This window comes from Brienomyrus brachyistius, chromosome 21 (assembly GCF_023856365.1).
Source record: "Brienomyrus brachyistius isolate T26 chromosome 21, BBRACH_0.4, whole genome shotgun sequence".
Classification (NCBI taxonomy): domain Eukaryota; kingdom Metazoa; phylum Chordata; class Actinopteri; order Osteoglossiformes; family Mormyridae; genus Brienomyrus; species Brienomyrus brachyistius.
In genome coordinates, this window is record NC_064553.1 from 12,433,397 (window position 1) to 12,454,542 (window position 21,146).

At 47.3% G+C, this 21,146-nt stretch overlaps 2 protein-coding genes across 6 annotated transcripts; one reads left to right on the forward strand and one right to left on the reverse strand.

Annotated features, from left to right (window-relative positions):
• Positions 1–339: 339 nt before the first annotated feature.
• Positions 340–14,359, forward strand: LOC125716518 (semaphorin-4E-like). Of its 5 annotated transcripts, none has more exons than XM_048988914.1 (15): positions 340–437; positions 3,668–4,004; positions 4,421–4,566; positions 4,748–4,807; positions 5,546–5,644; positions 6,047–6,146; positions 6,625–6,735; positions 7,023–7,174; positions 7,463–7,629; positions 8,094–8,250; positions 8,331–8,553; positions 8,633–8,748; positions 8,839–9,008; positions 9,526–9,578; positions 9,876–14,359. In XM_048988914.1, the coding sequence occupies exons 2-15, from the start codon at positions 3,905–3,907 to the stop codon at positions 10,487–10,489; spliced, it is 2,268 nt and encodes a 755-aa protein (XP_048844871.1). In that variant the 5' UTR covers positions 340–437; positions 3,668–3,904; the 3' UTR covers positions 10,490–14,359. The 5 variants fall into 5 exon arrangements, with proteins under 5 accessions (XP_048844871.1, XP_048844867.1, XP_048844868.1 ...); XM_048988910.1 differs by lacking the exon at positions 340–437 and adding an exon at positions 794–933; XM_048988911.1 differs by lacking the exon at positions 340–437 and adding an exon at positions 816–933 and having other exon boundaries at positions 3,632–4,004.
• On the reverse strand, positions 13,027–20,238 carry cactin. The gene is made up of 10 exons (XM_048988903.1): positions 19,875–20,238; positions 19,047–19,671; positions 18,685–18,780; positions 17,417–17,562; positions 17,161–17,323; positions 16,631–16,745; positions 16,294–16,486; positions 16,070–16,192; positions 13,798–14,099; positions 13,027–13,658 (listed from the first exon to the last, which is right to left on the reverse strand). Exons 1-10 carry the CDS (start codon positions 20,189–20,191, stop codon positions 13,168–13,170), a joined length of 2,571 nt encoding a protein of 856 aa, XP_048844860.1. The 5' UTR covers positions 20,192–20,238; the 3' UTR covers positions 13,027–13,167.
• Between the last annotated feature and the right edge of the window lie 908 nt (positions 20,239–21,146).

Sequence of the window (21,146 nt, forward strand, 5' to 3'; positions counted from 1 at the left end):
ACTCACACAAAGTTCATATATTCTTGTCATTGTGGGGACTCTCCATTCATCTTTATTGGCATAACCCTAATTCCAACAAATAAAACTTAGGTTTATATTACGGGATCTAAAGAAATGTCTCCACAAGCTAAATACAAATCCACATACACTTACACGCAATACACAATGTATCTGCGATTCTAATACAAAAAAAACAATTTAATTAAACACATAATTAAATAATTTTTTCACATTGCTTTAATTAACAATCGTGGGAATAGGACATTTTAGGCGGCCTTTTGGGATTAAAAAGGTAACAAATAGTTACACGAGATAGTAAATGCATTCATCGCAGACCATATTATAAAGTGTAATGGGTGAGTAGGATTGACCGCGCCCCTATTGTCAAGCACAGTCAGACAATGCCGATCTGCTGCAGTCTCTTCCTGCTCGCCAAGGTAGATGAAAAACCTGTAATTAAACATAAACTGCCTTTGTTAACTTCGGCTTTAGTAATATTGGGGGGGGGTCCGATGCAAAAAATTGCGGGTTTTGTTGCCGAATAGCAGCTTTGCTCACGCTCGCTCGCGGCAGGTGGATGGCGCGCGACGCTGCTGCTTAGCGTAGAATTAAGGGCAGCGCTGTCTGTATTATACAGCATCTTTTAAAATGCAACCTTTCGGCCGAGTACGTCCGCTTTTACCTTAAACCTTGCTGCCGCCATTCCTTAACATCTGAAAGTTTCAAAAGGTGCCACGTGTTTCCAGTTTGGAGTACGCTTGGAGTACGATTAAAGCCTGGATGCTAAAGTAACACTGGAACATGCGCTTTTAGTAATCAAACAAAGGCTGAGGTGGGATTTAGCGGCTGCTGCCCTATTTCTAATAGCGTGGAGGATAAGAGGGCGGATAAAGGTGTTTTCACGGCGTCCGGACGCCGATCCAGCTGCCACAGGTAAGTCCGAATCGCCTCAAAATGGCGCGATTTTATATTTGTATTTTAAATCGAACTTTCACCAGGCAAAACCAATACGCCACGATATTCATGAGGTTTCATTTTCTTTGCTAATGAATGAACGCCTCGCAACCTGCGATACTCCCGAGTTGATCGTATGAATACCGGGCTATACATCTGTAATGTTACAGACGCAGATTGCAAGATTCACTGAACTACAAAGATAGCAGATACAACTTCGAGCTGCGCAAATTTAAGGAAAGTACTTGCTAGTTGGTAGGTATTTATTGAATATGGTTTTTGGTGTTAATCGTGTTATATTTGGAGTCTTTGTGAAACTGTAACATCAGTGACATTGCGTTTTTCCTAAAGTGCGGCAATAATTGCAAACAAAATCGATGAATACACTGTGTGGTCGGTCAAGTAAAACATTAAAACGTGGCTAAAAATGGGTTTTTGGTTTGCGAGATTGTATGTATTATACTGTTTTTCTAATGTTGTATTATTTCTTGTGGCGTATTTTATGTTTTCTAATCGCTTTTTTTGGGAAGCGTGGCGGGCATTATGTTTTTTATTAGTTGATTATATGAACGACGACACTGATCGGTCAGGCTTCTGTCTTCCTGCTCTTACAGTTTCACACGCTGTTTCCTTACACCTGGTTCTGGACGGAAGCCGCAAAAACAACCAGCTAGTTTAAGCCCTTTAATTGGTTTTATAACTAACTATAGTTTAAGAATTCGGGGGGGGGGGAAGGGGAGTACATTACAGCGCATACACAGGCGGCCAAACAGTAGGGGCCGTTTTAAAGACATTGTGTAACACCTAGCTGCATGTCTTTTGACTGCAGGAAGATGGAAATCTACATACACCAAAACGAGCATGTACACTCCACCCGCACCTTAAAAAGCTTCCCCCAGCCCCCATGGTCAACAACTTTAAGGGCAATTTGAGACCTGAGACTGAAACTGCCCAAGGGCCTCTGACCATGTTAATGTGCTTCTGGGTGTGACACAATAGTCACCATTGCCTCATACCTCACACCCTACAGGTGTCACACAATAGTGCTTCCCACTGAGTGACCACATGGCTGCTGTACTTTTTAATTAATTTTTTTCATCCTGATATCCTCTCCAGCAATACAAGAGAATCATATCCATGTCTGTTTTGAGCCCTGAGAGATCAACATGTGCAGGGTCCTTGTGGTATAGCTACTGTGTCCAGGTGTGCGTGTAGCTGCAACCTGCAGTGTCCAGGTGTGCGTGTAGCTGCAACCTGCAGCGTCCAGGTGTGCGTGTAGCTGCAACCTGCAGCGTCCAGGTGTGCGTGTAGCTGCAACCTGCAGCGTCCAGGTGTGCGTGTAGCTGCAACCTGCAGCGTCCAGGTGTGCGTGTAGCTGCAACCTGCAGCGTCCAGGTGTGCGTGTAGCTACAACCTGCAGCGTCCAGGTGTGCGTGTAGCTACAACCTGCAGCGTCCCGGTGTGCGTGTAGCTACAACCTGCAGCGTCCCGGTGTGCGTGTAGCTACAACCTGCAGTGTCCCGGTGTGCGTGTCAGGTAATGAGACACTGAGGTTTTGCTTGCCGGTTTTCAGATCCTAGCCAGTGACCAAGCCTGAATCCATCATCTACTTCGAACCTTGGTGTCGTGTTGCTGGAACATTATGTACATTTTTATGGAATCCATCTCCGTGGTCCGCGGTCCACTTTTTGCTCCAAATACATGCTTACCCAGGCATTAAAGATCGAAATGTTGCTCCAACTTTTGAGAAAATTCAGAAACTCAAATCGTAGTAGTGAAAACATTTTGATGTTCCTCGATAGTGAACGTTAGTTTTTGAAATAAAGTGGCGATACTTTTTTTTCCTGCATTTTTTTGCCACATACAGAGTTCCAGATGATTCCAGAAAACCAACCCCAGAATGGTGCTTATTGTACTGCACCTCCTACATTTTTGAAAATGTGAACTTCTGTGCAGAAACCATAAGCCGCACGTAGAAGAGATGTATAACATCCTGAGTTATTCCATTACGGAACTGTGATGCATGGAGGAAGTTCATTGTGACTCAGATGCGTGTAAGGCACGAAAGTGGGCAGGTCGGGATCCCTGTCATGAAAGAATTTTTACATTCAAGTCTGCTCAGCATGGCAGTTAGTAGACAGGCCAAGAGTCACCAGAAGTCTTCAGGCCCAGCAGGAACCCTGTTTTTGACTGAAAGGCACCACGGAGCCTCTTACAATCTCTACAACTTAAAGTTATGTCAACTCAGCTCCTAATCATACAGACTCCCTGTGGGGGGGTGTGTTCATGCATGTCCCAACCTGAATGCATTCCCTGCTGCATTCCAGCCAATCAAAGCAAAGGTGAATAGAAGGAGATGGATCAAAATGAAGTCTGTTTTTTTTGTGTACTTATTTGGAAGCACACAAAGAAGCCAAAGTTACAGAGATGGAGGTGCATCTTGAGTTTCTGCAGCTGCTTGCTTGGGTTAATTAGCATTGATTGACTAATATTTGCTTGTCGTTTGAATTATCCCTTGTATACCATCTAAAAACATGTGGAATTTGTCTACAATTGGACAGTAGGCAAAGCGGTGTGTGCATTTTCAAGTTAAAGCTCAGCAGAAGTCGTCACTGCAGATTGGTCACAAATAGATGAGGAACTTTTATGATGTCATTATGACCGTTTCCTTTCACAGGTAATTTTAGAGACTTTGTGGTCTTCTGGCCCACAGATGCAGGCTGCTCAGCTGGTCCTGCTTCTCTGGAACACGGAACCTCTGCAGAAATGACTCAAGATTGCTCAGAAAAGCGGACGTTGCTTGTGTGGGAGACAGACGTCTGCCAGGCCAGTGATGTGGAGCCACAGTCGGAGCTGAGCAGTTTTTTGAGTGTTTTCTTCGCTCGCTGTGTGATTGCAGTCAGAGGACTTTGATTCACGTCCGTGTTCCCGCGACACCAAGCCCAGAGATATGCTTCTGTATGTGCCCCTGTTCGTCCTCCGCACCCTGTTTGCTGTGCCGGTGCTCAGTTCTCCCCTAGCTCTGCCCCGGATGACCGTACCGCACCTCGGTGAGCTCTCCCTTCTCCCACTTCCATCTCACCTCTTATGTTCTAGTGGTGCACCTTGTTCTGTGCTGTAGGTATATTAATAGTCTATTTTCAATTAGTTGTCATTTCGCTATGATTTGAGGAGGCTGAATTTGCCAGGGGGTGGTGTCTGACACCGTGGGGTGGGAACCCATGCCTGAGAATGGAGGGTTGGTAGTTCAGATCCTAGATTTGGCATAGTGATGTCACGCTCGAGCCCCTTAACCCCCAATTGTTCCACGGATTGTCCGGCTCTGCTTTCTTTAAAAAGTTCCACGCTTTGGAAAAAGTTTCTGCGAAATAAATAAAATTGTAAAAGGACTAGATGCAATTGTTCCTATGGAATCGTGTTTCCTGCCAACGGTATACATATTTTTGCTTCCCTGTCCTGGGGCTAGATGATAATGCTCGTCTGTTCAGAGAGGAGGGGGTCTCGAATTACTCCTGCATGCTGTTGAGGGAGGACCTGGGCCTGCTTCTGGTCGGGGCCAGAGATGTTATCTATGCACTGGACATGCAGAATGTCTCCAGGAAGAAGTCTGAGGTAAAGCACCCCCTGGCCCCTTTTCCCGCCTATCCCAAACTCCACCCCCCCTCCCCCCCCATCAAGGTAACACTAATGAGCTGCTGTCCCCACCCACTCTACCAGTGACATATATTCCTGTGATATCATTTGTATGACATACACTCTGATGCACACCCCATGATTCATATTTGTGTTGCAGGTTAAATGGGCGATCACAAAAAGAGAACAGGAAATGTGCATGACTAAAGGAAAAGCTGAGGTATCACATCCTCCGTGTGTGTGTGTGTGTGTGTGTGTGTGTGTGTGTGTGTGTGTGTGTGTGTGTGTGTGTACTATGCAAAAGTCTTTTTAGTCCAAAGAAATGTTTAAAGCTGTTTATCTGGGTCGCAAGTGTACTTTGGCTTAGAACAAAAAACACAATGTAACATTAGAACATGTGCAAATGAAAAGTAATGCAATTAAAAACTAGTAATTTCTTACGTTTTCTAAAAAGTTACTGATATCTAGTTGGATGGCTAGATGAACACCGCTTCAGTTCCCAAACTTCTCCTCAGGGGCACCTCAGCCGTTCCACGATTTTGTTAAATTTCACCAACAGCTCAATTAAATAATTAAATGTATTGGTTTAAAAAGTCAGTGACAGACTGACTAGCTGTATGAGGTGTGCTAGTGGCCAAGTCAAAAAATACATGGCTGCACTGGACGGTCACTGCTGATACTAGGATGATTATAGCAGAGGTTCTGAAATGGCTAAGCTGACACACTTTGACAGGCATAATATCATAGTTTTACACCAACATGAGGATAATCTAAACATCATTTTCTTTGCCTGCCTAAGACTTTTGCACAGTGCTGTATATATATATGTGTGTGTGTGTGTATATGTGCATATATTTGTCAAAAGCGACACAGTCCCTGTATGTTGCATGCAGAAGCACGACCTCGCTTAAGGGCGGATGGCAGCTACTCTAATGCTCATGTCGCTCGTCGTTTCCAGGTCGACTGTCAGAACTACATACGCATCCTGCACACGGTGCATGACGGCCGAATCTATGCGTGTGGGACCAATGCCTTCAGCCCACTCTGCACCTATATGGTCAGTTTGATGGCGGCCTGGGAATGGGCTGGGTCTGAGTCCTAAAAAAATGCTGGGGTGTCCAGCAATCCTGCCGATAGGCCCCCCTCTCTTAACGTTTTGCTGATTGGTGGGGGGACCCTCTGTAGATTATGGTGGGGGTTTAGACTTGAGTAATTTTACTACCTAACTAATAGGCTGATTTGGTAACAAACATTTTTGAGGGGGGGGGGATTCAAACCCGTTATTTTAATATGTGGCTGCATGGTGGGGGAGGTACAAGCCTGGCCTTTTACACTTCTGATACCTGTTACCCGTACCGGTACCATATCATCAGCCCAGCCACCTGACCACCGCTTTAGCTTTACCACAGTGTGAGATTGCAGGTGCTGTCACCTGACTGTTTGCGCTGCGCGTTTGCAGACCTACAACGAGGGCCAGCTGCAGCTGCAGGGCTCGAAGGAGGATGGAAAAGGGAAATGTCCTTTTGACCCACATCAGAGATACGCTTCCCTCATGGCTGGTACGTTGGCATGCTTGCGTGCGCTGGGGAGACTTGTGAGGCCGTCTGCCTCGAGAACCAGAGATAAGCAACTTTGATCATTAATGGCTGGTTCCCTCTAGGGCAGCAGGTCAGCTGTGTTCCAAATATTGATTTGCAATGGGAAGACTACTAGTTCATGGGATTTTAAGTTACTGCTGTTGTACCCTTAAACTGTGTGTTTAACATTTCTGTGAAGGGTTCAGCTGTACAAATGGCTCACAGCTACGGCCCTGGATGATTTCATTTTTTATTTTTTATTTTTCGTATACGTGCTCACCCAGGCATTAAAGTCAGCCTGCTCTGGTTATTGCAAATCCAGAAACTCAAACTGCGTTTTTCATTTTCCTCGATAATGGATGTTAGTCTTCAGAATAAAGTGGCACTGCTGTTTTCCTGCGTTTTTGCCATAATCAAAGTTGTGTTTTCCTGCCGTGCTGTGCACACCCCCTACCTCCAGATGATGACCTGTATTCTGCCACCACCTTGAACTTCCTTGGCTCCAACTCGGCCCTCACCCGGAACTCCCGTGCCCAGCTGAGCACTGAGATCCAAGACTCATGGCTCTCTGGTGAGGTGTTCGTTGGTTACTTTTGAAGGTTACTTTGGTCCATTAATGAGTAATGCGATGAGCAACGATGAGTCCACATGAGGGTCAGAACCCAGGCTGACGTTCCAGAGCTGAATGTTGGGTGTTCGCTTGACATTTCTGCTGCGTGCCTCTTTGTAGTGTTAACCATTAACCGCACTGCAGATAACATGCTGTTCTCGCCACAGCTCAGCAGTCCACACGCTAGCCTGTGTATTTTCGTCCTGTTCCTGTGTGTAAATGTGACGTGTGTCGCCCCATGTTTTCAGACCCCCGTTTCATCTACATGACTGAGGTCCCTGAGAGTTTGGGCAGCTCAACTGGCGACGACGATAAGGTCTACCTGTTCTTCAACGAGGTGGCTGTAGAGTATGATTTCTACAAGAAGCTGATGGTGTCACGTGTCGCACGTGTTTGCAAGGTACGGATCTCCAGAATACCCCCCCCCCCTTCTGTCGGGCTGGGTTTGCGGTGGACCCCTTTTGGCCCTGGTTTCCTCTCCATTCCAGTTAAACTGGTGTTTCTCAACCCAGTCCTAGGAGATCCCTTGACGGTCCAGGTCTTTCCTCTCTTCCAGCTCCTAGCAGGAGCAAAAACATGGACTGTCTGGGGGGGGGGGGGGGTCTCTGAGAACCGGCATTAAGTGATAAGGACCCGCTCTTGCTTTATGCAGTAGTTCGTATCTGTGATGTCATGAACGTCTTTGCAGGGTGATCTGGGCGGCCAGCGAACCTTACAGAGGCGGTGGACGTCCTTCCTGAAGGCCCGGCTTGACTGTCCTGTTCTGGAGTCCAGCATGCCCTTCATCATGCAGGACGCGTTTCTGTGGCGTGACAGTAACTGGAAGACGAGCATCTTCTATGCGGTCTTCACCTTGTGAGTCCCGTCGATGCTAAGCCCCGTCCTTTGGGGGGCGCTGTCATTCAGGAGAGGTGGTGGGGAGGGGGTTGTGCCGTTTGTATGCTCCATGGCCAGTTATTCACTAGCAACACGAAGAGGCCTCTATGAATGTTTTTTGTGTGTGTATATGTGTGTGGGTTATGTGTATATTGCAGTGTCCCCACAATGTTATTTTGACCTTGTGGGGACAATTTTTTAGTCCTCACAAGGGGAAACCTGTGAATGCAGTCAAACTCAAAATGCCAAAGTCTTGTGTTTTTGTTTGGTTACTTCTGGTTAAGGTTAGTTCTGGCTGGGGGTTAAGGTCGTCATCGTTGGGATTAGGGTTATGCCCATAGAGATGAATGGACAGTCCCCACAAGGATACAGATACATAATCTGTGTGTGTGTGTGGGGCTGGAGCCGCTCACTCATTCCTGCTTCCTGTTCACCATGAGCAGGGGGTCCATGAACATGTCGGCGGTTTGTGCGTACAAGGTGGAAGACGTGAGCCTGGTGTTCTCCAAAGGGAGGTTCAAGAAGTCCATCAATGTGGAAAACGCCGACACCAAGTGGGTCCCGTATGGCGGGGAGCTGCCCCAGCCACGCCCCGGAGCTGTGAGTACCACTAAACAACCGGGTCGGGTCTCAGTTTGGGCTTGAGGGACTTTTTAATGGGTCTGGGTTTATGCCTGCAGTGCATCGATGACGCGGCCAGAAACATGGGTGTGAAGCAGTCGCTGGACATCCCAGACGGCACCCTGCAGTTCCTGAGGGGGCAGCCTCTCATGGACACGGTGGTCCAGCCCCTGAAGGTCGAGCCGCAGCTCATCAAGCGGGGGCCTGCCTTCACCCGCATCGTGGTGGACAGTGTCCTAGCGTTGGACCGATACTTCTACTTTGTCATGTTCATCGGGACAGGTAGGCGGCGCTCGACACGGTCACATGACGCATGAGGTCTGGTGAGCGTGGCGGTGATTCGTCAGTCGCTCTTCTGCAGAGAACGGGTCCGTCCTGAAGGCCGTCAACTACGGAAGCGACGTGGTCATCGTTGAGGAGCTGCACCTGTTCGGCGACGGCGTGCCCGTCGAAGTCCTCCGCCTCTCTGTTGCCACGGTAACATCCCGGAATCCGATAACCGTGGGCCCCTTCCTCTCTGAGCTCGGTGACATGTCCGTGTGAGAGCTTTGGGTCTTTGTGCTCCAGGGCGCACTCTACGCGGGCTCGTCCAGCGGCGTTGTGCAGGTACCCCTGCGAGGGTGTAGCCGCTACAAAGCGTGTCTGGACTGCGTTCTGGCCCGGGACCCATACTGCGCGTGGGACACGGCAGAGGGCGCCTGCGTGGCCGTGCCACCGGGGGAGCCCTCCCCTGACAGGTACCGTACTCTGCTGCCACCATGCAGGTGCCACGGAGGCATGAGGGCAGCAGAACGGGGCCGATCGGCCCAATTCTGATGGAGATTAGCTAACTACACGTTTCTTTACATGTAGATCGCTGACCACACATTTTTGAATTCTATGTCCTTTTCTACATAAATATGTACATCTGTACTTAGTACTTGATTTAGAGTTGCACATCTAGTTGCATTTCAACATATTGCACATTTTGTAAATACTGATTTACTAACTAATCAGTACTGGGTGGCACTATTTCTCTAACCTTCAAATGTACTTTTATATTTATTGCCTATTATTACTTTTCTTCGTTTATATTTAGTGCTGTTTGAATGTATTCACCAATGCTGACATGACGAATTCCTAGGGTGTGCAGAATTCTGATTCAGGTTTACCCTGCTGATGAATGCTATAATACATTTGGGTCTGATTACGTAGGATGTACACTAAGGTTGCTGCAGGGATGCTAAAGAGATTTTTTTTTTTTCTGCCTCTTAGGGAGCTGATTCAGAGAGTGAAAGATGGGAATGGTTCCTTATGTCCGAGAGTCGGTAAGATGTGTAAAAGTGGGGTCTTAAGTAGGATGGGGGAACAGGGAGGAAAATGGGTCATGGGTGGTGAAAGAGCACATGGGATGTTACCTTGGTAACAGTACCCTAGCAAAATTACCCCCGCAAATCTGTTAGCACTGCAAAATTATGGGAATATTCCTATTAATACCCATGGAAAGTTTCGAACTTTGAAATATTTCCAAAATTCCCCAGCTTAACTTCCCATGGAATGTTTCTGAAATTCCCCCCCCCCCCCTTTGCAGCCCTACTCAGTGCATTTGTGTGTCTGCTTTCCAGAGAGCACTGAGCCCAAGAATGTGACACTGGACGCGGGGATCAACGTGAAGCTTCCCTGTCAGCAGGGTTCCAATCTGGCTCAGACCGTCTGGCTGCTGAATGGTAAGGCCCTCGACGCTCCAGACATCGCCCATGTCCACGCCGACGGCCTGCTGGTGTTCGGCAACCCGCTCCTGGGGGCGGGCCTGTACGAGTGTCAGTCTGTGGAGCGAGGCTTTGTCACCAAGGTGGCCACATACCTGGTGCAGCCGGGGAATACCGACCCATCGATACCCATGCCGGGCCTACAGAGGGAGGCCTGCAATACGGTGGCTTTGAAGGTGACCGTGGTGCTTCTCAGTCTGCTCCTGGCCATGCTACTGGTGTGGGACTTCTGCAAGGGACATATCTCCCTGCCGTGGTGCCTAGGGTCACGCCGACACCCCCAACCACCACCACCCCTGCATAACCAGGGGTATCACCAAGGGCCGGCCGAAATCAAGCTGCTGGCAAACCGCAGCGCCAACAACAACCACTGCGGCCTCCCGTTCCCCGCAGACGGACCTGGCACCCCCAGGTCCAACGGCAGCTCCATGTTCAACCCTCAGTTCATCGCCGACGAGTCTGAGATCTGAGGGAACCTGATGAGTCCGCCTGTCCTTTGGGGAGGCGGAGCTACATAAGGCAGCTGGACTGTGTGACAAGGACAATGGGGGGGCCTCGTTCGCAGGATTCTCAGCAGTTTGGCCCCCCTGTACTTTGAAGGCTCCCTGTAGAGGGAGACGGCCTTCATCCCAGCACGTAAAAGCAGCTGCATATTTCATTCCAGTGTTAAATTTCAAGGCGAATAAGCCAATTTTCGGGTCAGCCAGTGAGGAGCCTCGTGAAAGTCGAATCTGCTTCTGAAGCTCCAGCTTTCAGGAGACGTCTGCCTGCGGAGAGCTTGTCGTTCCAAAACAAACCCTGCCTGGCATGACTGTCAGGTTCGGAAGCATGGATCGGACCCGCCCCACAACGGGGGAGAAAATGAAACTGAACTGAAGCTTGATGTCAATGTGTCTGGAGAAACCTGTCCAGTGTGTGTTTTTGTTTTTTTTGTTTTTATTTTTTTTACACAACATTATTTCCCAAGGACTATTTTTGGTTTCTGATACTATTTACCAACATTTGCCTAATTTCTAAAATTAGACTTTTTAAAACTAAAAGGGAAAAAAAATGACATTTTGTTGGTTTCCTGTTTTTGTATGGAGCCTCCTTTGGCAGGAGTTAATAAAAAAAAACGTTTCTACATGCCTTAACGCTCACTGCCTTTCCTGGGCAAGACTATACAGGTGACAAACCCTGCCACGTCGCCTGTTTACATGCTATTAGAGCGCGATATGTGTTGTCCGGGCTGCACACCCCCAGGCTTTGTGCAGGCTCCCGTTTCTTCAAGAGCTGCCATCTTACTGGAAATTCGCAAAGCGGGATGCAGCCTGTCTGATCCTGTTCCTCCATCAGTCCCTTGGACCTCTCATTGCTCATTTATGTAATAGCAGCCAGAGCTGCTCTGGCTTCAGACATCGCCGTTGGTGCATGTTGACGTTTCGTGAAATGCTTGATTGCCTTTGCACTGGGAAAGTGGTCTCTCAGTTTAGCTGGTACTCACACTGGAGTAGCTTGAAGCTGTACTCATTTCTGCAGAGATACTGGCTTTTGACTTTTTTTTTTTTATTGGATTCAACGGCCGGGACCAATTTCAGTGATGCAGTGACCTGCTCCTTTCCACAAATTTCCATCAACTGAACAGCTGTGGATTTTAATTGCACTGTTCTCTCTAGCCTTGATCCTTTTAATGATATTTTGATACTTCTACACACTAAAACGGCAATGTTCCTCTCCTCCCATTCACCCTGCCTTTACCATCAAACTTGTTCAGCCACTGCTTCAGCCCAGTTCTTCACGGCTTCCACCCTGCTGCCACAATAGTTTGGACAAAACAAAAATCAGACCGGTTTTCATTGAATGCACGCCAATGAATGGATGTTCCTTTAAACTATTGTTTGGTTTTTTCATATTCAGTCAGGCTTTCTAAGCTCTGTCAGCTGTCTTTTTAGCAACCGTGAATGTTTTATGTTAAAATGTATTTTTTTTGTACATTGCAGTGTACAGACTTATGATTTTTTTTTTCTTCATGCAGTTTTTGTGTTACGAAGGCAAAACACAGTAACTGCGTATTTTATCGAACTTATGGTCCGATTTATCTGGCGACAAAATATTAGTTTAAGTATTCTCTTTTTGAAGGAAACGGCATTTAAAATGACAAACCACGGTAAAACCAATTCTGAGCACCATTTTCGTCAGTTTCAGTATCATTATAGTTGCTTGGTTCATGGGGAGAAGCCCTATTCAAGACAAAAATGCTGATTTATTTATTTTTTTTATTCAGTCCAGCTTTAGCGTGGGATACTGGCTTAGGTGTGGGTAGCAGTTACTCCTCCGCCTTAACGGCAGGATGTAGAAGATCACGCGTTTAGCTACATTTCCGACAGGATCAGCCGCTCTGAGGTTGGGCTGAAGGCAACTATTGAGAGAAGGAAGCAGAGATGGAGGCTTACAGGCAAAAGGGCATGAAATCCATTACTGTAAAGCTGAGGCACAGCCCTCTGTGACCCCGCCCACTGACTCATATAGGCCGTTAGGGCCATTTGCTAAAGCTAGCCGCACCCAACCGCAGCACGGTAACCATAAACACCCGTCATGCGTGAAAGTAAGAGTGCAGGGCTTGTGGGAGTGCAAGGAAAGCCTTCACGGAGAGAGGCCACTATCATCCCGCCTCAAAGCTCCTTCAGTTAATTCTCTCTAACATTTGGTTCATTTTGTTAGCGTTCCCTTTGTTTTCAACCTGGGAAGAGGAGTGTCAAATAACCATCTCTCACGTCTTATCTAGCCCAAGCAAATACACTTATGTTACACTCGTACCAGTTTATGGGTGAGGGTTGAGGTGGGGCTGTAATTTTACATATTGAAATGATCAAGTTCCTTGGGGTGTGACTTCATTGTTCTGCATTTATTTAGGGAACGCTTACACAGTTCAAGGAGACAAGCACTGTGTGAAATAAGTGTTTAATTTATAAAACATGTTTTGGTGGGGTGGGTACTCACATAAAAAAACAGGCCTGTTAGTCTGTACTCCTTGTTTCTGGAACAACTGGTCCCAGGCAGAATGACTTTAATGATCGGCACATCTCTGGGACTTTAAAAATGAGCATTAAGAAAACAACCATAACGAGTTCTGAGGAAATCGAAATGGGTAGGGGCCCCCGGGGCGGGCCTATCGGCGGTAGCGGTAACGCTTGAAGTGAAACCACAGCTGGAAGATGCCGTTGGCAAACTGGCAGCGGAAGCCATGCCGGTGCGAGTACTCCCACTCGCGGTTGACGATCTTGAAGGCGATGTCTTCGTAGGGCGGCCCGGCATGGAAGCGCAGGACGCCAAAGTCCTTGTTGTCGGGACTGGGTTCTAGGAAGTACTGTGGCGTGGAGCGCTTGTCGATCAGGTCCGGGTAGAAGATGTTGAACTTGTAGCCCTGTACGATCTTGGGTGGCGGGTTGTCGAAGTCGTAGTGCGTCTGGTTGTACTTGTTCCACTCGAAGCCAGTGTGCACACGGTTGAAGAAGCGTGGCTTGCGGGGCCGGTACTTGTCGGCCCATAGGTACATCTTGCCGGTGAGTGGCAGCTCCACACTGAACTGGGCCTCGTCGGCACCCATGCCTTCCTTGGCGCGCCGCACGAACGCGTCTTCCGCACTCTCGTTGGCGTCACCTACGGATGGGGATAGACGCCGAGGTTAGCTCATGCTGGGAATGACTGAATGATTCTAGTAGTTCAGTATGGTTTGGTTATTGGCCGGCGGCAGATCATTAAAGCTTCCTGATTGGACAGTAGGGTGAGAGCCACTGACCTGTGACCTGTAGCTGGCGTCGGGCCAGGTGTAGCCTTTGCCTGTCCTCCTCGGGCTCCATTGTGTGGGTGTCCAGGGGCAGCTCTGAGGGAAGCAGCAGCTGGGGGCTGTATCGACCCGAGTCGTATTCTGCCTGGCTCTGCTGAATCAGGTCCTCCTCAGTCAGAACGGCCTCCACTTTGCCTTCTCCCTCTGCATCCCCCTGCCCCTCCTCCCCAGCCTCCTCCCCCTCCTTGGTACCCTGGGGAGACGATGAGGAGGAAGGCCCAGGCTGGTCTGTGCTCCTGTCCTCTGTACTGGTCCTGTGGATGGGACAGGAAAGCATGATGCATTCGCCACAACGTGACGATGTCACTTGGGAGGGAGGGGCGACCCCAGGCTACCCAAGGAGGGGATTTCTCACCTTGCTCACACATCACCCTGATCAAGCTGTCAGCTAAAGGGAGCGTTAGATTCACAGCAGAGAACAGACTGTCGGTTAAAAATTATTTAAAGTATTTTCTATAAAAAAAGTTGCCATTTAATTATAAAAAGATTAATAAAGATATTTCCAAGACTGAAAGCCTTTGTGTTTTCCTTCCTTTATAAATTAGTTTTTCTTAATTATTTTGAGCTACTGAATGAATGATGAGAACAGTAGATTAATTTCAACACAAAATTAACTTGCTCATTTTTGTACAAGTAATTGTGGCGATTTGGCATTTTTTAGAAGATCACCCAGATCTAGAACAACAAGCCTGGAGAATGAGGATGGTACGGTGGCCCAGAGGACGTCACCTCCGGAGCTGTGGACCTGCTTCCCGTCTCGCTTAGACACTCACTCACCACTTTATTAGGAACATCTACTTATTCATGCAATTCTCCACTCAGCCAATCATGTGACAGCAGCACAATGCATAAACTCGTGCAGATACAGGTCGGGGGCTTTAGTTAATTTTTACATCAAACACCACAATGGGGTGATTTTGACCTTGGTATGATTACTGGACCCAGACAGGCTGGTTTCAGTATTTCTATAACTGCTTATCTCCTGGGATTTTCATGCACAACAGTCTCTAAAGTTCACTCAGCATGGCATGAAAATGACCTAACGCCGTTACCACGGTGTACACTGGTGTGCAGGAAAGCATCTCAGAATGCACTGGATGTCACATGGACTGGAACAGCGCAAGGCCACGTCGAGTTCCACTCCGGTTAGTCAAAAACCTAAAGTTGAGGCTGCAGTGGGTGCAGATTCACCAAACCAGGATGGTTAAAGACTAGAAAAATGCAGCCTGTTTGGATGAATCTTGATTCACACAGATGTTCTGGTCGGAATGTGACGTCGGCAGCATGAATCCATGGGACCCAATGGTCAACAGTCCAGGCTGGTGGTGATGCTGTAATGGTGCCAGGGGGGTGTTTTCTCTGTTAATGCCATTGCTTGAATGTCACAGCCTATCTGAGTATTGTTGCTGACCGGGTACTTTGCATCATCCCCACAAAATTACCCATCTTCTAATGGCTACTTCCAGCACGATAATGTATCATGTCACAAAGCAAGTCTCTTTCCAAACTGGTTTCAGGAACATGACAATGAGTTCAGTGTTCTTCAGTGATCTTCCCAGTCACCGGATCTGAATCCAACAGAACACTTTGGGTTGTGGTAGAACGGGATTCCCAGCAGGGATGTGCAGCTGACACATCCTCCAAAATTGCATGATGCAAAATCACATCAGCATGGGGCAGAATCCCAAAGGAATGTTTCTAGCATCAAGCAGAATCAATGCTACGAAGAACTGAGGCTGTCCTGAGAGCAAAGGGAGGCCCTACCCAGGATTTGTAAAGTGTGCCTAATAAAGAGCTCAGTGCGTGAGGTGTGTGTAGTTTTTCCATGTTAATTAACTGAGCACCAGTAAAAGCCTGCAGTCAGCACCAACCTCCTCAGATTTCATCCCCGAGAGGCAAGGCTAACAATCTCAACGGACAAGCAGCAACTCCTGTCACAGGAAACCAACCTCCAAGTCATGCTTGGCTCCCTGGCCATAATAAAGGCTGCATTTTCAGTGTCAAACACACTCCTCTACTACCACTCTGGCAATCTCAACTGTTAATAACACTAAAAGGGATGAATCTGAGAGTGCACTGCTATGTTAGCCAGGACCCCAGCCACTGCATGATTAAAATCCAGCTATTCGCTCTCCTGATTTAGCTAAGAGAGATCCTGACGTTTAGCTGATCGGTTGAATCAGGCGAGCTGATTGGTGGAACTGGCAGAGAAGGCGGGACTTACACAGGCTGCGGTGGTGCAGGTTCCTCTTTGATGATGGGAAACAGCGGCTCACTCTCCACCCCTTGCTCCTGCTTCAATTTGTACAGCTTCTGCCTCAGGACATCCTGGTGCCTCTCCCTCAGCCTGAACACAGACGCACGATGTTAAAGGTGACTGAAACACATGCGCATGCACACACAGGCCCATAAAAATGCCCACAAGGAGGCGAGGGCTGCTATACTCACCGTGCACGGGCCATATAGACGCGGACTTGCTGCAGCAAGCTCTCCCAATATCCGATATCCAGGTTGGAGCCTCCTGCCCGGATCTTACTCTCAATGTTGAGGTACAGTGCCTTCAGCTGGCTGTAGGTCTTGCCCTTGAACACGGTCTGCACGTCATTGGTGACGGAGGTGTTGATGCCTTCGCGGCGGTCGCCTGAATGCACGGTGAACAGCTCATTAAGTGTGAGGAGTTCAGTCAGCAAGGTCAGTTTTAGGTCAGCCTTGCTGTCAGCTGAAAGCTAAAGCCGGAAAAGGTTTGGGGCAGAGATTGGGTGGGGTGGTGCCACCTCTACCTCACCTGGCCCTTTCCCCGACGCTTCCAGCTTGCGGAGCTTGCTGATCTCGTCCTCCGTGATGGTCGTCATGTCTCTCCAGAAGTCCACGTTCTTCCCCTGTTCCAGCTCCATGTACACCTGCAGGACACGGGAAGGTCAAATGGCGGTCGGCAGGCAAACTCACCACAAATTTGTCTTTGACACACTCCTCCATCACTAACTGATTATTACCTGAAAATATATATTTATGCAACCCTACAGCATTCAGGATATTCAATTTGTGTACTTTTTAAAATTTGTTGGCACATTTGTTTGGACAATGAAAACCACACTGCCCTTAATCTCCCAATTGGCTTTTGCTAACCCAATCAAATGGGTTCAAAAAACTAAAAGAAAAACTGTTGACACTCCATTAAATAAAGGCACAAAAATAGGTTGAAGGAAAAAAAAAAAAAAAAAAAAGAAGTGTGATGTGTAGAGGTTTTCAGTGGTTACAATCTGAGCGGAGTGATTTTGTCAAAACACACACAGAAAAACACAGAGACACACACACCTTAATGTCCTCCAGCAGGTCATCCATGTCTGTGACAGTGAGGCCATTCAGGAAGGTGTACGGTTCGTGCATTTCCACCGCCAGGTCATCATCCTCAGCGCTGATATACTTGGCCAGCACGTCAATGGGCTTGGCCCTGCCATCTCTAATTCGGATCTTCGACCTGGAGGACACAACCAACGACTTGATTCTGCAGCCAAGAATCTGACCTCGGAACAGTGTTTCGACACCCAAGCTGGCCCGGGAGGGGGCTTACCTGAGCTTGGCCTGATGCAGGTGGAAGTTGTCCTCTTGCTCCGCCCATGTCTTGAAGTGCTCCGCCTCCTTCTCGCGCTGCAGCATCTCCAGCTCTTGCTCACGCATGGCCTTCTCACGCTCTCGCTCCAGACGCAGCTGCTTCACCTGGGGGAGGGGCCACATGTGTGTACTGCACAAATGCACACAAAGGGGTGCACACTAACACTGCAGCATGTTTACCACATAGCTCAGAACACGGGAAGAATTAACACATGCTGATGTACTACTTGTAGGGCCATGCACATATATTCCACACAGAAGTTTTCTTAAGTGTCTTTTTTTATGGATTCATTCAATTCTGTTCTTGCCATTAATTGCATTTATAGGCATTGGCTACCAAAGAGATACTTAACACAAATGTTTGGTGTTTCATGCTATTTATGTTACTAATTGAGAAGCACCTAATGAGACTGCTTCCCAATGAACTTCTTAAGCAAGCATCCCAAGTCTTTCCGTGAGCACCGTACACCAAGGCTTATGGGCACTGACCGTTAAATATGTTTGTAATGACTTAAAAATACTTAATGACTCACTGTCCTCATTACCTCAGAAAAAGCTGCCAAAACATCCATTCTATAGGGGGAAAATGTAATATCACTTCAGAAATAACTTAATTATTATCATCCATCCATCCATTTTCCAAACCGCTTATCCTATTGGGTCGCGGGGGGTCCGGGGCCTATCCCGGAAGCAATGGGCACGAGGCAGGGAACAACCCAGGATGGGGGGCCAGCCCATCGCAGGGCACACTCACACACCAGTCACTCACACATGCACACCAATGGGCAATTTAGCGACTCCAACTAGCCTCAGCATGTTTTTGGACTGTGGGGGGAAACCGGAGTACCCGGAGGAAACCCCACGATGACATGGAGAGAACATGCAAACTCCACACACATGTGACCCAGGCGGAGACTCGAACCTGGGTCCCAGAGGTGTGAGGCAACAGTGCTAACCACTGCACCACCATGCCGCCCTTAATTATTATCATAAATGGCTTAATTTTGAGTTGAATAAGAATTTAATGTGTTGCATAAATATTTTATCATTTTCTTTTGGTTCATGTGATAATTAAGGAAATAATCCCCAGTTCTTTGTTCTCACTTTCTCAATAAAAAACATTATTAGTTATTTATTATTATTATTATTATTATTATTAGCACACATCGTAACAGGTCTACAAGCACCTGTATTATCTGACCATCAGCCAATGGCGCGTGGTCTTACCTTCTGCAGTTCTCGCCGGTTCTCTTCTTGGATGTGTTTGTTCCTCTCCTTCAGGTCCTTCTCACCTAGGTGGCCGATACCTTTCAGCTCTAAAGCCTGTCGTAGCCACCGACACACATGCAGCGTTTAGGGCGTGACACCCGACACACACAATTAACACACTTCGGTAAACAGAAGAGCCCTATTAGATAGCTCATGGTACCAATTCTCCAAAAAGTCAGTGGGATTACAAATATATAAAAAGGTTTAGAAACATTAGCTGGCCTACAGACTTGTACTGCTTTCTGCAGTACTAGCAAGGGAGCAGTTTCCCTTCACATTTTGGTCAGTATAACCGTACACCTTTAACTCTCCGCTTTTACCTTTTGCCACTTGAAGGTGCCCAGCAGGTTGTTGTCTCCAAACGGGTTATCTGCATTGGTGTACCCCATGTACTCCTCGCTCCAGCCCATCTTCTCCCGCTTCTTCCTCTCCTTGGCTTCTTTCTTAGCCAGTCGCCGTGCTCTCTTCTCCTCAGGTGTCTCCAGGGCCTTCATCATCTCCTTCTTCTTCTTCTTCTCCTCCAGGGCTAACATATGCTCATCTGGCCCTGGGGAGCCCTTTCTGTCTGCCGGCTGCGAACCCGAAGACTGGGAAGACACCGAGGAGTTTGACTGGGAGCGTCTTCTGTTTCTGTCATTTCTTCGCTCCCTTCCTTCACCTCTCTCTGCTTTTCTGTCTCCAGTTCTTTTTTCTTTCTCTCGGCTTCTCCTCTCTCTGTCTCGTTCTCTCCTCCCTCTCTCCCAGCTGCTGCTCCTATTCCCTCTCTCCTGACTTCTCCTTTCGCTGCTCTTCCTCCTCCTCCTCCTCCTCTCCATGCTGGAATCCGAACCTGACGGTGAGATGCTTCTGGTCTCTCTTTTCTGTTTCTCCTCGTGTTTATCCTTGGGCTTTTTCTTTTTATTACTTTTCTTTCTCATTTCTGTTGTATCATATTCTGATGCAGAGCTGGGGAAATAAATTGTGATCAAAGAAATCCTAAAATGTACAACAAGTTTTAAACATTTTTAGGTTTACGACTGCTGATTATAACGGTAAAACTTTGAGTACTATAGCAGATAAAATGCATATGTTTAATAACAACTTTATAACAAAATGGTACGTACTGCCGAACCAGCACCGTAAGAACGATTTCAGGTACACCCACATACCTAGACCTATCCATGGATACACGTCTTCTACTCAAATCGGGCTCTCCGCGGTTCCGTGAATTCCTGTCGCTGCCTGAGTCTGTGCCGGAGCCGTGTGGTGAATGAACAGAACCGATACCGGAGCGATACCTCTCTCTACTACCGCTGTTATCGGACCGTTCACCCCTCCTGGATTTCCTTTCAACTTCCGTTTTTCCCAAACAGGTTCGATCGCCCCTCCGATCAGGAGAGCGACTTTTGTCTCTTTTCGTTTTGAGTCGATACCGAGATCGAGACCCGGACCTGGATCTTGATCGACTGTGTGTCCTCGAACCCATGACGAACAGACAAACTAAGGGGGCCTTCTTCAGTGTTGTCGCGTAAATAGAATGTTGCACCGTCAACTATTTAAATATAAAATACCTAAATATAACTGATTTGGAAGTCATATAACAAACAATAACTATTGAATATTTGAAACAAAATTAATATTATTTAATTGATTTAATAAATTCCATAGGTTAAATGTTTTAAATCAGGCTTAAAAATGGCCACACAAATGGGGCTTAGTCTGACAAAAATCACATCCTGCGCATGCGTGTTTTCTTCATTTTGCGCTGGCTCAGAGAGGCGTATTTTACGTGAGTCGCGTGATACTGTACAAGAAGGAATGACACATTATTTTATAAAATGAAAACGCGTGAAATTCAAGGTCGATGGCCTGTCAAGCTTACTTCTTGAAATTCTTTACTGATTGAGAATGCTGGATAGTCACGTCAAACTTTCTGTCTAAGTTAAATAATTTACGTCCGGGATGCATGTCACTGCAACTGGTCAGTAGGTTTGGTTAATCAGATTGATATTTTGTTTCATATATTCTGTTTTTATCTTTAAGAAATATCCTAAGTAATACGCATCCCATTTGATGGTATATTGACGATAAGATGGGCGGGGACTACAAGTCATGAACCCTAAGGCTCTCAAGAGTTATGTTTAGGTATTCAATCTTCCAGAACGTAATAGATGAAAATGGGCGGGCCCCTGACGCGTGCCCTGCGCTGCATGTGATTTGCTAAAATCCTGTCACGTCTCCCCGACTTTTTCAATGCACTGTCCAACAATCTTCACGGCACTTAAATCTGTGTGGAATATGTCATGGAACTTCAAATCCCTGGTAAACAAATGGTTAAAACGTTATGATATATGTCTTGGTTAAGTTTTCACAACAATCGGTGTCACTTTAGCGTGTGCTCTCCCGGCTCGCTTCACGGTTCAGCATGTCTACCGAATCTG

What these genes read in the sequence shown, in the direction of transcription:
- LOC125716518 (XM_048988914.1), top strand. Translation starts at nt 3,905, where the DNA reads ATGCTTCTGTATGTGCCCCTGTTCGTCCTCCGCACCCTGTTTGCTGTG. An exon ending in GCCCACTCTGCACCTATATG is followed by an intron (nt 5,645 to 6,046) that starts GTCAGTTTGATG and finishes GCGCGTTTGCAG; the next exon opens with ACCTACAACGAGGGCCAGCT. An exon ending in GTGTCGCACGTGTTTGCAAG is followed by an intron (nt 7,175 to 7,462) that starts GTACGGATCTCC and finishes ACGTCTTTGCAG; the next exon opens with GGTGATCTGGGCGGCCAGCG.
- cactin (XM_048988903.1), bottom strand. Translation starts at nt 20,191, where the DNA reads ATGGGTTCGAGGACACACAGTCGATCAAGATCCAGGTCCGGGTCTCGA. An exon ending in CTGCATCAGGCCAAGCTCAG is followed by an intron (nt 17,324 to 17,416) that starts GTAAGCCCCCTC and finishes TGTGTCCTCCAG; the next exon opens with GTCGAAGATCCGAATTAGAG. An exon ending in AGCGTCGGGGAAAGGGCCAG is followed by an intron (nt 16,487 to 16,630) that starts GTGAGGTAGAGG and finishes CCGTGCATTCAG; the next exon opens with GCGACCGCCGCGAAGGCATC.